This window comes from Balaenoptera physalus, assembly GCF_965194825.1.
Source record: "Balaenoptera physalus genome assembly, chromosome: 3".
Lineage (NCBI taxonomy): Eukaryota > Metazoa > Chordata > Mammalia > Artiodactyla > Balaenopteridae > Balaenoptera > Balaenoptera physalus.
Window position 1 is genome coordinate 44,389,101 of NC_138890.1, and position 16,682 is coordinate 44,405,782.

The 16,682-nt window shown below is 44.3% G+C and overlaps 1 protein-coding gene across 1 annotated transcript in view; it reads right to left on the reverse strand.

Moving 5' to 3' along the window:
- CYFIP2 (cytoplasmic FMR1 interacting protein 2) overlaps positions 1-16,682 on the reverse strand; it is a 128,441-nt gene that overhangs the window by 73,880 nt on the left and 37,879 nt on the right. Inside the window, exons 11-16 of the mRNA XM_082453968.1 lie at positions 15,578-15,695; positions 13,041-13,160; positions 12,387-12,512; positions 3,538-3,704; positions 2,630-2,777; positions 304-378 (exon numbers count right to left, since the gene is read on the reverse strand). Of these exons, the coding sequence (XP_082310094.1) occupies positions 304-378; positions 2,630-2,777; positions 3,538-3,704; positions 12,387-12,512; positions 13,041-13,160; positions 15,578-15,695 (754 nt within the window). The remainder of the gene's footprint in view (positions 1-303; positions 379-2,629; positions 2,778-3,537; positions 3,705-12,386; positions 12,513-13,040; positions 13,161-15,577; positions 15,696-16,682) is intronic.

Consider the following 16,682-nt stretch of genomic DNA (forward strand, 5'->3'; position numbering starts at 1 on the left):
AGGTTTCCGACCCTCAAGACCGAGGGACAGCGCCTCTGCAGGCATCCGCTGCATGGTACAGCTTGCCGAAATGCTGGGTGGAAAGCAGGTGAAGATCGGTACTTACACAGGAGGCCTACTAGACAATTAACTCCTGCTTACAGAGGGCCTTAAGTGCAAAGGGCGCAAGTGCTAATCTACATCTTTCCACATCATGTGTCTTTGAATCTTAGGGCTGGAAGGGGCCGTGAGCAGCCAGCCTAGTCCATTCCTGCTGCCTCCTGGAGAAGGGTACCCAACCAACCCAGCCAGGCGGTGTTATACCAGGGATCGGCAGCCTCTTCGGCCCTGTGTGCCACCAGTGGGGTGAAACAAAGCCCGCGGGGACCACTGGCAGGCCTAAGACATAGATAGGAGAGAGGAGGAGGGAATGGGAGGGCAGGAGAGACAGGGAAGAGGGAGAGAGAGAAGAGAGAGAGAGAGAGAGAAAAGCAAGAGGTATTGTATACGGTGGGAAAGCCGCCACGACTGCTAGAGGCCACCTGCCGACCACCTCTGAGATGCTCCAACCTCCCTCTGCCACCACGTCCATCCTGGCCGCCACTGATCTCCTCTAGGACCACACCCACCACGCGCCTGGCCTGGGCTGGGCAGCAAGGCCACAGAAAGGAGTGGCACGCCATCCCTGGCACAGCACTTTCCTTTGTGGTGAAGGAACTACGGAGCTGCGGGTTTATCAGACAGCCCACCCTCTGCAACCCTGTCGGTGGGCACGGCTGACCATCCCTAAGACTCGAGAGGCACTGCTCTAATGATGGCCTTTGGAGTCCTCCAAGAAAGGAGTCTTCAATCCAGTCTGTGCGGGTGTCGACTGATTTGTACCAAATTCTAACTATTCGAAAATCCATTTCATCCCTAAGAGGGGAAACGTTTTCCCCACCTACTCTTATTAAACAAAGCATTTAATTCACCGGAACAGTCACCTCCCAGCTCTGCCAGATGCCATGTCTACTGCGCTCCCAAGGCCCTAACAGAGCCCCAGGGTGGGAGTCAGGAGACCTGGTTCTCGTCCGAACTCCATCTAAACTCACCTTGTGACTTGGACAAGTCACTTCCCCTCTCTGGACCTCAGTTTCCCCATCTGCAAAATAGGGGGAGGAACTAGTTTGGGACTAGTTTGTCTCTAAGGGCTCTTCCAAGCTGACTGTCTAGGAGTCTATCAAGTGTGTCTGTGCCACCCTAACATGACTTGGGGGTGTCGGGGGGCCCTAACTGTTGGTGACACTCCCTCTCATATTATCTTTATAAATACTGCGTTCTCCCTCCCTGCCCCCCACCCCTCTCTCATTCTCTGCCTGTTGGCCCCCTTTTGCGACCTCCTCCTTTCCAGTTTCTCTTTTGCCTCGCCCGGAAGCAACACCCAGAAGCCCTGCTCAGCCCCTCCAAGCCATTCTGGACTGGAAAGGTCTCTGGCCCTTGGCATGACACAGAACCGTTTGTAGAAGCTTCCTTGAGAAGTTTCACGTCTCTCGAGCAGGCAAGATAAGTGCAAAGGGGTCTGCGGGCTGCGGGCCAAGGGCAGCTACGACGCCAGTGCTGAGAACCAGCTCACCCCGGTGCCGCCTCCCTGCTCCCACCCCGTGCCAGACACAGACACACACACAGTGAGAAGCGTCAGGGGTGGGCCTCAGATGGCTCATCTCAGATGATTCAAGGAATCAGGATTTCAGAGATGAGAGAGGTTTAAAGGTCATGTGAAGCAGGAGTTCCCAGCCTGGGGCTTGGGGGGCCTGTAAGACCTTTAAGAGCTGTAATGGGCCCATATGCTTTTTTTCAATACCTCAAAAAGCCTACCAGAAACTATTTATCCTTAAGTAGGTGGCAAGGATTTAACTGAGATGCCTAGGTTCTTTACTTTTTTTTTTTCTGTAATTCTAACGACTACTTTGGATAAGCCACAGACAACCTCTCGTTGTTGAAAAAGCTCCGGTTGGCAACTCTGAATATCTCTGATTATTAGACTTTCTCTAAGTGGTTGAGGGCTTTGGATACTTGTGATTTTGGGGGGGGTACGGGGAATAACAAAAGCGGTGTTTTGTCAGTAACGTGATCTCATCCAAAGTTCTCATTTAACGGAGAAGATAACCAGAGCTCAGAGAGGTCAAGGCACTGGCCCAAGATCACACAGCAAGTCAGAGGCAGAACGTGGGAATTCCCAAGCTAGGACATCACTACAGGGGAAGCGGGGGTCAGCGTTCATTAAACAGGGACAGGATAGATGCATACAGATTCCACTTTAAACTTCTCCTATACTTTGGAACCTGTACTTCACAGGGCTAGGATAGCCAGTCCTGGTATTACCCCCATTTGCCAGATTAGACAACTGAGGCACAAAGAGATCTGTGTAACGTGCCCGAGGTCACACAGGTATCTAGGACTAGAATCCAGGTCTCCTGAATCTTAAGTCAGTGGTCCTCCCTCTGATATCAAAACAAGATGGCAGAATAAGACTAGAGCAGCCGCTGGACCCTGCCCCTCCTGCCTGAGGACCCCCCCCGGCCCCACTGCCCCATGGTCCAGCCAGGGTGACCTACCATAGCCTGGCTGGCCTCTGAGTCAGCAGAGCTGGCCTGTGCCTGGAGCTGCTTACCTGTGTGCTGGAGGGCCCCACGGCACGCCGGGGCACCTTGATGTCAAATCCACCTTTGGGGTCCTTCTCCCCTCTCAAGCACGGGTCACTGGGGGGCTCTCGGCCTCCCTCCCAGTCACAGATGGTTTTCCGAATTGCCTGTAGGACACTGGGGAAGGAAGAACCGGGATTCAGACCAGCTGGAAAAGAGGCACTGCAAGCCTGTTTCTAGAGTCCATGGTGTTCCAGGACCACGTGCCTTAGAACTCCTGGCATGCTTGTGAAACCTGCTCACTCCAGGGCCCCATCCCCAGGGATGCTGGCTTAACAGATTTGAGATGCAGTCCAGAAGTCTGCATTTTACAAGTGCCCCAGTGATTCTGATGCCCACTGGCTGTCTGAGAACTCAGCTCTGAGCCCACACAGTCGGAGAGAACCTGAGTGAAGGATGCCTATTTGTCTTTTTGCTTATAGGACAGTTTCATTAGTCCATTTAAATCTCTGTATATTTAAAACTTGAATAGTAGCTTATATGTGTTGCACACTTAACTCCATGCTGCTGTGTGCTTAGGTCTATACACGGATTATCTCATTTCATCATCCCAACAGCCTATGGAGTAGGTACCATCATCATCCACAGTTTACAAATGAGGGAAACTGAGGTGTAGAGAAGGTAAGTAACATGACTAAGTTCACACAGCTAGACGGTGGTGGATATGGGCTCCAAACCCAGAGACGGAGGCTTAATCCATCCCAAATGTCCAATGTCCTAAAAGGGCCTCATAGGACTTGCTGGAACTCACTGGAAGGTCCGTTTGTGTTCAGACACTCCCCTGGAAGCTGACTGAGCTGGGAACGTCCTCTGTGGCCTGCACCCAGCACCCCCGATTTTGGATGTGCCCCCTGAAAAAGGTCATCTGAAGACCCACCTGATGAGGACATTCTTCTTCTTCCGCACTGCCTGCCTGAGGGGCTCACGCAGGGTCACCTGGGCAAAGTCCTGCAGGGCTGCGTAGATGGTGTTCCTGATGGCCTGGTTGAAGACGCTCTCCATCCTGCCCATGAGCACCTGCAGGCCTTTGATCATGGCGATCACCTGGCCAGGCACAGATGGAGGTCAGGCTCACTGTGCCTTGGCACACCCGTCTGTCCGGTACCCTCACCACATCTCCGGGGGGGGTGCTAGAGGAGACATCCTGAAGCACAAGGCCGGCAAGTGCTACTCAGAGGGTCAGTTCACAGCTGGGTGGAAACGTGTGCCAGAAGAGAAATCAGCACTCCGCTTCCCTCGTCAAGGAAGTGCTGCTACAAAGCAAAGACGTCAGCCACACGCTGCGCGTGTGCTTCACCATCAGCTGATTTTCATTCTGGCACCAGCTCCCCATCTTGCCGCTGACTGGTGACAATTGGCAGCTGGTCCATGGACCATGTTTTGAGTAGCACTCTGACTTTTAGAGGTCTCTCCACATACCATGTACCCACAGACAATATCAAATAGAACTTCTTTCTATAGGATTTTTACAATCTTTGCTTTTGAAATGATTTGGCCATTTGCTGCTTGAGTCCATAAAATAGGATTCCTGTAGAAGTCTTGTGGGGAAAGGCTTCTGTCCTTCTATTTACCTCCTCCCTAGCCCCTTAACTCACTTATCTGTCTGCAGAGGTGGGGAGACAGGTGACTATGATGTGTGTAGCGTCACTTTGACCTTGGCGCTCACTTGGGATCTGTCTGCCTGTGGGGTGTGTCCTCTCCTCTGGGTGCCTGTCTTGTCCTTGCGGTAATCACCCCTCCCCATCCCGAGGATGGGAGGTGTATATTTATGCAGCTGCTTTGCCTGTTTCCCAGTGGGAAGTTTCATGGGATGGGGGAGGAATAGGAAGCCTGGTGTGGCCTTGAGTGAAGTCACATTCTCTGGTCCAGCTTTACCAAACCTGATCCTTTGGCCCCCGTCAGCCCCAAGTGCTAACTTCTAGATTAGTTCAGAATTCAGAGGGGAGGGAGATCAGCTCGGTGTTTTGTGACCACCTAGAGGGCTGGGATAGAGAGGGTGGGAGGGAGACGCAAGAGGGAGGAGATATGGGGATATAAGTATACGTATAGCTGATTTACTTGGTTATAAAGCAGAAACTAACACACTGTTGTAAAGCAATTATACTCCAATAAAGATGTTAAAAATGAAAAAAGAATTCAGAGGGGAAAGCCTTGTCAAGTCAGCCTCCTGACAACTGCCACACTTGTCACACCCCTCATGACATGGTCGATTTCCTCCCTCTGCACCAGACTATTAAGCACTGCAGGGGTGAGGCTTGGCACGCTGTGTAGGCACCATCCCTGGGGCCTGGGGCCCTGGTGGGCCCTCAAGAGATTTTTCTTGAAAAGCAGTGAGTAAATGAATGAATGAGCTTAGATGCTAAGCCTTTATGTTCCTCCAAACTGTAAATGAAGAAATAGAACATTCGAGGTAGGAGAAATAGTGAGAATAGTTCAGAAGGTAAGAATTTTCACTAGAACCAACAGTCTAATGGTTTTGCTGAAGAGAACCTTTATAGTGCAGAAATAATGAGAGAGAAGCTCTAAAGGAATGTTATGTCATAAAGGAATCTGGGCTCCTGGCTGGCAATGAAACTAGGAAATAAGGGACAAAGGAAGGACAAAATAATGAAGATTTTTGAGAATAACTCCAAATACAGAAGAGTATGCAGATCTGTTAGACCTAAGGGAAAATCTTTGCAACTTTGGGGTAGGCAGAGATTTCTTAGCTAGAACACAAAAAAATCACAAACCACAGAATAATAAATAAGTTGAACTTCATCAAAATTAAAAACAGGTGCTCTTTAGAAGGCACCCCTAAGAAAATGAAAAGGCAAAGTCACCGATTAGAAAAAATATTTGCAACGTATTTGTGAATAAGGACTTGTATCTAGAATATATAAAGATTCTCACAATTTAATAGTAAGAAGATGGAAAGCTAATTTTAAAAAATGGGCAGAAGATTTCAATAGATAACACTTCACAAAGGAAGATGTATGAATAGCCAATAAGCACATGAAAGGATGCTCAATATCATTAATCTTCAGGGAAATGCAAATTGAAACCTCAATGAGATGTACTAAATATCCATTAGAATGGCTAAGATTAATAAGACTGACAACACAAGAACTGTGAGGGTGTGTGTAACAGAACCCTCACATATAATTGGTGGGACTATAAAATGGTACACCCGCTTTGGAAAACTGTTTGGCAGTTTCTTAAAAAGTTAAACATACACCTCCAATATGACCATTCCAAGAGAAATAAAAACCTATGTCTACACAAACACTTATACTCAAATATTTAAAGCAACTTTGCTTACATTGGCCAAAAGCTGGAAATGGCCCAATGTTTATCAACAATTGAATAGATACACAAATTGTAGAATAGCCACACAATGGAAAAATATTCAGCAATGAAACGAAACAAACTACTGATACAAAAAACAATGTGGATGAATCTCAAAATTATTATGCTGAGTGAAAAAGCCACACACACAAAATACATACTATATGATTCCACTTAATAAAATTCTAGAAAATGAAAACAAATCTATGGTGACAAAAAATGTGATTGTTTAGGGCCAAGGATGGAGGGAAGGATGGATTGCAAATGGCATAAGAAGTCTTAAAGGGAGATGAAAATGTTCTGCATCTTGTGTTTTTGGTTTCACAGGTGTATATACAACTGTCAAAACTTTGTGAATTATACACTTTAAATGGATGCAGTTTACCAAATGTAAATTATACCTCAGTAAAGCTGACTGAAAAAAACAATAATATCCTCGTGGAGATAGCACATTCACGACACAAGAGTTGGGTGCGACTAAAAAAAAACAAACATTCAGAGAACAAGATGGAGCTTTTGGACATTTAAAATATTATAGGCAAAATAAAAAATACTAACAGAGTTGAAAACGGAAATTAAGGAAATACCCCATAAACCAGAACAAAAATAAGTGATATGCAATAAGACAGAAAAGACAGGAAAATTAGACACTAACTCCTGGGCATCCAACATCTGACAGATAGAAAACCCAGAAAGACAGAACAGAGAAAACAGAGAGGAGGAAATTATGAAAATTAAAATTCAAGAAAATTTCCCAGACCTACAGAACTTGTATTTCCACACTGCAATGGCCTATTTAGTGTCCCAAACAATGAACGCAAAAGGCCCTCATCATGATGCCTTACAGTGAAACTTCAGAAAAACTGTGATAAAGAGATGAGACTATAAGATTCTACAGATGAAAACGAAAGAATAAAGTTAGACTCACATTTCCTAATTTCAAAACTTACTACACAGTTACAGTAATCAAAATGGTATGGTACTGGGCTTCCCTGGTGGCGCAGTGGTTAAGAATCTGCCTGCCAATGCAGAAGACACGGGTTCAAGCCCTGGTCTGGGAAGATCCCACATGCTCGCAGAGCAACTAAGCCCATGAGCCACAACTACTGAGCCTGCGCGTGTAGAGCCTGTGCTCCACAGCAAGAGAAGCCATGACAATGAGAAGCCTGCACACAGCGATGAAGAGTAGCCCCCTCTCGCCGCAACTAGAGAAAGCCTGCGCACAGAAACAAAGACCCAACACAGCCAAAAATAAATAAATAAATAAATAAAATAAAATAAAAAAAAGTATGGTATTGGCATATAAAAAGACATATAGATCAATGAAAGAGATCTGAAAGCCCAGAAATAAACCCTTACATTTATAGTCAATTGATTTTTGACAAGAGTACCAAGACAATTCAATGGAGAAAGAATACTCTTTCCAACAACTGGTGCCGGGACAACTGGGCATCCGCATGCAAAAGAATGAAGTTGGACCCCTACTCACACCATATACAAAGATTAACTCAAAATGACCAAAGACCTAAATGTAAGAATTGAAACTATAAAAATCTCAGAAGAAAACATAGGAGTAAATCTTTGAGAACTTGGATTAGGCAATGGTTTCTTAGATATGACACCAAAAGCACAAGTGACAAAAGAAAAAATAAACTGAACTTCATCAAAGTTGAAAACTTTTGTGCTTCAAAGGATACCATACAGAAAATAAAAAGACAATCCATGGAATGGAGGAAAATTTTTTCAAATTATATGTCTGATAAGGGACTTGTGTCCAGAATATATAAAAACTCTTTTTTTTGGTGTTTGAATATTGATATATTTTTAAATATACCAGTTCTGGAAAACAAGATGCATGATAAAACTTTTTCCTCTTTTTCATTTTGGCTCATAAATTTGGCTGCATTTTAGAAAACAGTCCCTGTTTTCCTGGTAACCATGGCGAATTAATTGGCTTTTTCTGATACAGAATATATAAAAACTCTTACACTTCAAAAATAGAAAGACAAATAACCTAAAAAAAAATGGGCAAAGAATCTGAACAGACATTTCTCCAAAGAAGCTATGCAGATGGCCAATAAGCACATGAAAAGGTGCTCAATATCATTAGTTATTAGGGATATGCAAGTCCAAACCACAATGAGAAACTACTTCACACCAAGTAGGATGGCTAAAGTAAAAAAGACCATAAGTGATGACAAGGATATGAAGAAACTGCAACTCTCGCACACTGCTGGTGAAAATGTAAAATGGTGCAGCTGCTTTGGAAAACAGTTTTACAGTTCCTTAAATTTTTAAACATAGAGTTACCACGTGACCCAGTAATTCTGCTTCTAGGTACATACTCAAGAGAATGAAACATATTTCCACACAAATACTTGTACACGAATGTACATATCAGCATATTCATGATAGCCAAAAAGTTGAAACAACCCAAATTTGTGAATATATAAACAAATATGATATATTCATACAATGGAATATTATTCAATCATAAAGGAATGAAGTACTGATATATACTAGAACATGGATGAACCCTGAAAACATCATGCTAAGTGAAAGAAGCCAGTCACAAAGGATCACATATTATATGGCTCCATTTAAATATAATCTCCAGAAGAGGCAAAACTATGCAGACAGAAAGTAGATTAGTGGTTGCCAGAGGCTGGTGGCGAAAGGGATGAATGGCAAATGACCACTAATGGGTATGGGTTTTTTTGGGGCGGATAACAAAAATGTTATAAAATTAGGCAGTGGTAATGGTTTCACAGCTCTGAATATACTAAAAATAAGTGTACACTTTAAAGGGTGAATTTTTTTATATATAAATTATATCTCAATAAAGCCATTATTAAAAAATTATACAGAGGAAAAAATAACAAGGAAACAGGGATTAGACTAGAATCCAACTTTTCAGCAGCAACACTAAAAGCTAGAAAACAATGGAATAATACCTTCAAAATTCTGGGAAAAAATTATTTACAATTTAAAATTCTCTAGCCACTCACTATGAGTGAATTTAGAAGTAAAACATTTTCAGATATTCAAGATCTCAGAAATATTTTCCCCCATAATCCCTTTCTTAGAAAGCTTTGGAGGATATACTCCACCAATATAAAGAGAGAGTCAGCCCTGGGGTCCAATACAGGAGAGGGACAAAGGGAATCCCAGGGTAATGATGATGAGATACCTCAGATCAGTAACTGAACAACAGATCTAGAGACAAAATCAGTTCAGACTGGAGAGAAGGAAAAGGGGCTTCAGCGGGAATGGCTCCAAGGAAAAAAAGAGTAATAAAATTCATAAAATAATGATTGTGATTAGCTCTTTTGTAGGAAGTTTTACATTGGTATGTTTGAGGGCTCCTTTTTGATTGGATCATAGAAAACTTACCAAACAAAAAGGCAAAAGCTGTGCCAGAAAAGAAATGTATTCCTATTAGACCACAGGACTCAGCAATTAACAGTTACTCAGTTATAGTAATATAGAGCAACTATTAATTTAACCAGAAAGTGTTAAATTGCCACTTTGGGAAGATGGGAGAAAGGAACTGGGTGTATTGGGGGTGGGAATGGGAGGTAGAGATGAAAGAAGTAAACTGTTTTTTCCCAAAGTAGGAAATCAATAGAAAATGCCATAAATTGAAAAACCAAGGAAAAGCCCCATCAGGCTGTTAGTGGAAGTAGAGAGATAAATACCAGAAGAAATAGCTTGACGAGGTGAAAAGATGTTTCCTATTTTGGGATTCAGGGAGGAGTGAGGTGGTGCAGGTTACTATATTTTTGCCTTGTTTTAGTGTTGTTAAATGCCACGTAAAATTACTTTTCTCTCTTTAAAATTTAATTTAATTATTTTTATACAGCGGGTTCTTATTACTTATCTATTTTATACATATTAGTGTATATATGTCAATCCCAATCTCCCAATTCATCCCACCACCATCACCGCCCCCCCAGAATTACTTTTCTTAAATTTATTTTTACATGTTTTACTAACAAAATAAAAATTACAAAACCTCTCAATGTATAGTAAAGTAAGGACTAGAAGGAAATACAGAAAATGCCACTGGTGGTTGTGGTTGGATGATTTTCTGAGACTGTGGGAAGGTGAGTGTAGGAGTGGGGTTGAGGGGAGCATTTTCTAAACTATCTATGGTACCTATGCATTGCTTTTATTAAGGAAAGAAAGGTATAAACAGTTTTACAAAGTTGTATGTCCTCTTTGACTGTAAGTCTCATTTTATATAAATAGGCTTGAGGAGGACTTTCTCCCCCAGTGATGACTGGGCAACTGTCTTCCAGGCTGACTATTTGCAGTGGAAGTGCCAGGAGGTCAGGACCACTCAGCTCAATGCCAAGTGTGATTACAATCTGTCTGGGGAGAGAGGAGAGACCCACACGTCCATCAGCGGGTGAACGCATCAACCAAACGGGGTGAGTCCACGCAAAGGACTATCACTCAGTCATAAAAGGGAACGAAGTACTGATTTGTGCTACAGTGGATGGACCTTGAAAACGTGAAGTAAAAGAAGCCAGACACAAATAACCACATATGATACGATTCTACTTATAGGAAAAGCCAAAATAGGGAACTCCACAGAGACAGAAGGAGACTGCTTAGGGCTACAGGGATAGGGAATAGGAGGTGAATGTACCGGTTTCTTTTTGAGGTGATGAAAATGTTCTAAATTTGACTGCAGCTGCCCAGCACTGGCAATATACTAAAATTTAATGAATTTACATTTTAAACTCGTGGTACTCCTCATCTGACTTCTGGCTGTGCAGCCCGGAGCCCGTCACCACCTGGGGAACATCAGCTGTCACCCTCCCTGTCGACGCACCTGGCACTTTTCTACCTTATTTCACTGATTCCCCCAAGAACACTGCAAGGGAGGTGCTATTATCATACCCCTTGACAGATAAACTGAGGCTCAGACAAGTGCCTTGCTAAAGGCCACGTGCCTTGTAATTGATTGAGGGTTCAAATTCAGGTGGTGTGACGCCAGAGGCCCGCTCACTACGATCCTGGTTGACTGCAGCGCAGCAGCTTTCAGACTTTTGGGTCTGCGATTTACAGTACGAAGTGCATACTATATACTAACTCAGGAACACATACCTGCCTGAAATGACCCCACTGAGCCTCAGTTCTTTAAAGTGCAGCCTGGAGATCAGCTAAAGAGAAACTCTAACCCCTAATATGTATGACGCTTTAGAGCCTTCACTGCTCATCTACATCATTATCTCTGGTACTCTTTGATTTTCAACAATAATGCTGGGATGGAAGTGGCTAAAGGTAATCAGCTCCATCTTATAGACAAAGAGGCTGAGGCTCAGAGAGATGAAGGGTCCAGAGGTAGCATCCAAGTCTCTGGCTTCTAGGCTTCAGAGGGTCATGAAAGACGTAGCCGTCACTCATAACCCAGCAAGAATGAGCTCCGTCACCCTCACAGACATATCTTTTTGTAATCAGACAAACCAAAAAACCAAATCAAAAGGTTATAAAGCAGGAAGTAGAATCCTCCCTTTAGAAATTACTACTGTTAATGGTTTGGTATATATAAATATATACACTTATGTCCTTCCATCTTGAGCAAATGTGCAAAAGTATATTAATTTTAGTAGAAATGGCATCATTTTACATGCCGCTCTTTAACCTGTTTCTTTTTTAACTTAACAATATATACTGTGTATATCTTTTCATGTCAGTACATCCATTTTAGTGGCTGCATAGTATTCAGTGATATAGCTGTACCTTTATTTATTTCACCTGGTCCATATTGAAGGACATTTCAGTTGTTTCACATATTTTGGCATTATAAACAATACGGCAATAAATGTCTGTTACATATGTCTCGGCACAGTTGGCTTATTTCCCTGAGATATATACGTGCCAAACGGTACGCCCGTTAAAAATCTGAATACAGATGATCAGAATGCCCTCATAGAAAGCCTGTAAAATGTGGACTGGCCACTCAAAAGTATCTGAGAAGGTCTACATCCCACTTCAACCAGCAACAGACATCACCAATCTACTAGATCTTTACCATCCTGACTGGTCAGCCTTCTATCTCATCTTAGTTTAGATCTGAAGTTCTCCAACCACTCCTCAGTCTGGGCATTTGTTATATCTCTTTTGGCCACGTGTTTTGTCCCTGCTGTTTTGTCTAATGGAGTGACTCTTTCTTTGGGATTTTAGGAACAGAATGCGTTTCTCACCGCTTCTGAAATAACAACTTGGGACAGAGGTGAATTCGGCTGGGAGGAGGGGGCAGGGAAGTGCATGCACATGAGGCCCATGGCTGCCGCCCGGCCCAACACCCCTCCAGGAAGCCCTACGGCTGCTGACACAGCAGCAGCCTAGGGGGTGGGGGGCGAGGAGACGCAGGGAGTCAGCACCCACCTCGACGAAGGCAAACTTCTCCTCACTGGTGTAGTTGTAGCGGGTGGCTCGCTCATACTCCTCGGCCGTGCCCGGGCAGTCCTTGTTGCAGAACTTGTCCGTGGGGTGAACGAGCTTCCAGGAGTACTGGGGAGAGAGGAGAGACCCACGCGTCCATCAGCGGGTGAACGCATCAACCAAACGGGGGGAGTCCACGCAATGGACTATCACTCAGTCATAAAAGGGAACGAAATACTGATTTGTGCTACAATGGATGGACCTTGAAAACGTGAAGTAAAAGAAGCCAGACACAAATAACCACATATGATACGATTCTACTTATAGGAAACAGACAAAATACGGAACTCCATAGAGACAGAAGGAGACTGCTTAGGGCTGCAGGGATAGGGAATAGGGGGTGAATGTACTGGGTTCTTTTTGAGGTGATGAAAATGTTCTAAATTTGCCTGCGGCTGCCCAGCACTGGCAATATACTAAAAATTAACAAATTTACATTTTAAATGGGTGAATGGCATGGTGTGTGAATTATATCTCAATAAAGCTGTTTAAAAAATAAGAGTGCCAGAGAGAGGCGGGACAGACAGATTCCAAGTGAACAGAGTTCAGGATGGAGGGGGCCGGGAAGGGGCAGCCCCTCTGCCCTGGGACACCTACCACCTCCATGACGTGGGCGCTCCACTTGGACAAGAGCTGCAGGCCCCGCAGGGCCAGGTCAAAGAGCTCGCGGTACTCCTCGTCCGACTTCTGGCTGTCCAGCCCGGAGCCTGTCACCACCTGGGGAACATCAGCTGTCACCCTCCCTGTCGACGCACCTGGCACTTTTCTACCTTATTTCACTGATTCCCCCAAGAACACTGCAAGGGAGGTGCTATTATTATACCCCTTGACAGATAAACTGAGGCTCAGATAAGTGCCTTGCTAAAGGCCACATGCCTTGTAATTGATTGAGGGTTCAAATTCAGGTGGTGTGACGCCAGAGGCCCACTCACAACGACCCTGGTTGACTGCAGCGCAGCAGCTTTCAGACTTTTGGGTCTGCGATTTACAGTAGGAAGTGCATACTATATACTAACTCAGGAACACGTACCTACTTAGAGGTATTCAATATAGGCATGAACATTTTTCACGAAGCAACTTTATGCTCAATACTTGAGATTGCCTCTGATTTTTTATTGCATTTCATACCAAAATGCTAATTAGAAACCACTAAGTTGATTTCACAACTCAATTAGAAATGACTCACGGACTGAAAAGCACTGAAGATAAACATCTATTTGAACATGTAATATTCCACAGTGAAATACTATATGTATGTATACTGTGCATATGCATAGATATATGTGTATATATGTGTATGTGTGTATATATACATATAGAGCCAGTCCTCATTATTTGTGGATTCTGTATTTGTGAATTTCCCTATTCACTAAAATTTATTTGTAACCTCAAGATCAATCCTTGCAATGCTTTCATGGTCAGTTTCAGACGTGTGCAGAGTGGGAAAAAATTTGAGTCATGTTCCCATCTGAGGCTGAACAAGGCAACTCTCTGCTCTCTTGTTTCGGCTCCTACAGTACACAAGTGTCCCGTTCCTGGTCTACTTGGTGCCCCATTTTCCACATTCTTATACTTTTTACTGGTGATTTCATTATTTAAAAGGGCCCCCAAGCACAGTGCTGATGCTTCTGTCTATGCCCCTGTGAGGAAGGAGGCTGTGAAGGGCATTATGGAGAAGATATGCATTTTAGATAAGCTTTGCTCAGGCATGAATTATAGTGTTGTTGGCTGCGATTTAATGCTAACAAATCAACAATATATATTACATAAAGCGTCTTTAAGCAGAAACGCATGTAAAATAAGGTTATATATTAAAAACCAGCTGATGGAAACACCTGTGATCGGAAGCTCACAGGAACCTAACCCTGTATTTTCTCAAAGAGCGATGGTTCAGTACTTGCTGATTTAGTGTTGACGGCCACTTTATAGAATATAACTGCTGTGAATACTGAGAGTGGTCTGTACATACACATGTATAAGCTGTATAATTCTAAAAATAGCTTTGAGCCAGACTCATTCATAGATCATACCAAAACTGGACAAGGAATGAAGGGGTCCCCAGCACTTAAATTATTCCCATAGCTTATGTTCAGTTCATTGTCACATACAGTTAAGAAAGCCAAAGGTCTGGGCTTGACCCTGGTCCGTGTCCACCAGAAGCCCTCTTGAGAATGTGGGCCACTCGTCTAATGACCACACCACCTGCATTTATCTGGCTGTTCTCATTTCAAATATCATGCCCTTGGATCAAAGACATTTCCCTAGTTTGGGTTTTGGAAAGCGTAACTATGGCCATCGGCCACATGGTGGAGCCAGTGGGCATATGCGTGGTAGTGCAGAGTCTTCCAGGAGCTCCAGGTAATAAGGGAATTCAAACCTGGAGACCTATATTTATTAAACCAACATATATATTCACTAGAAGGGTTTATACAGAAAGAGATCCAGAAGGATATATACATCCAACTGTTAATCATAGTTGGTTCTGGGTGGAAGGATTTTACATGATTGATTTTCCCTCCTTCTGCCTATCTGTATTTTTCCTGAGGTTTGTGCACCGATCATGCTTCCCTACAAAAAAAAAAAAAAGAGGAAGAAAAGAAAAATCCAGTGCCAGTAAAAATGTAATTAGTGGGATCACAGGAGATCTTTATGACCTTATTTTGCTGCTAATGGTATTTTCTGGCTTATTACAATGATTATTTATAATTGTAGTTTTAAAATATTTAGATGGTGTTATCACCATGATTGTTCAGAACTTTGATTCTCTTGCCATCCAGGGTGGAGATGGTTTAGATCATGCACAGACTAACAATTACTGGGCTGTTACTAGCTGCTAGGCACAATGCATTTTCCATGCATCGTATTGTTTAATCCTCTCAATGAACCTTTCCAGATACTATTAGCTCCATTTTGCAGATGAGGAAACTGAGGCTCAGGGATGTTGAATAACTTGTGAAGGTCAGCAGCAGAACCAGAATCACACCCAGTTCCATCTGGCTCTCAAATCCATGCCTCCCGTGTGTATTCCCTCACTCCTCCACTCCCCATGATCTCATCTCTTTTCTGGCCGGTCCTCACCCCTTCCCACCCTGGGCCCGCACGGGCCTCCATCCCAGCAGCCAGAGCGAGCTCACCTCACTGTTGCTGTAGCGAGCGAGTTCGGAGATAAAGCGGATGTGGTCATCCCGGATCTGAACCATCTGCTCGCAGATATTGTACTGGGGGCTGATGCTGCTCTGGGTGCACGTCCACCTGGGCAGAAAATCAGGGGGGGGGTCACAGTGGGTCCCGGCCTTAGGCACCTGCGTGGGGCAGGCTCCTTCCATTCACTCGTTGCTCCTGGTGCTCGGCCAACGTGGCCGGCTCCCCTGGGTGGACCAAGAGGTGTCCCAGCTACCAGCGAGAGTGCCTGCTAAATCCCGCTGTGGGGACTGCAGGCTGAATGGAACAGCCCTTCCTCCTCCTGCTCGGGGCTGGCCTCCTCTAAGACCCAATCGCAGGCTTTTCCAGATAACGGGTGTCCACAGTACTTACCAGTCACGTGAGCGGGGAGGGACTTGCAGCCTCTCTAGGGCTGCAAAGGACTGGAATCCAAGCAAAGAAAAAGCAAGGCAGGCGACCTCCCAAACCTATCTCTTGACCCCGGCAGCACTACGCCCTGTGGTTGAAGCTGTCGTTGGAGGGGGCCTATGGGCAGGACTGGGGAAAAGTAAAGGGATTGTGCCTCTTTTTCAACAGCGAGCTGGCAACACGGAAGCTCTCTATGGAGAGGAAAACCACAGCCATTCTGAAAGGCACTGGTCTCTCTTTCTCATCTTCTCCCCCTTCCTCTCTTCTTTCTCCTCAACTCTTTCCTCAACTTTTTTGAAAGAGATCTTTGGGAAAACATCCTAAATTGGGGAGGAAATGAATGAATGAGAATCTTCACTCTCCCTCCCCAAGAGAAAAAAAGACAACCCCGTTCACTGTCCTCTGCCATCGGTGCCGGGTGACCCAGTGGACAGATTAAGCATGGACACCAAACAAAGCAGATATGCATTGTAGAGAGAATTTACTATTTCAAAAGGAGCTCTGAAAGGGCACTCCAGAGAATACTCAGAATGGTCACAGACTTCCTCATGCCTATACTTTGGCATGACTTTTCTTTTGAGGTCCTTGGGTAGGGATGGGGACACCATCACTTGAACCTCTGACCACCATCCTGGTCACATCACCACTCCCAACCAACCTCAGGTGGCG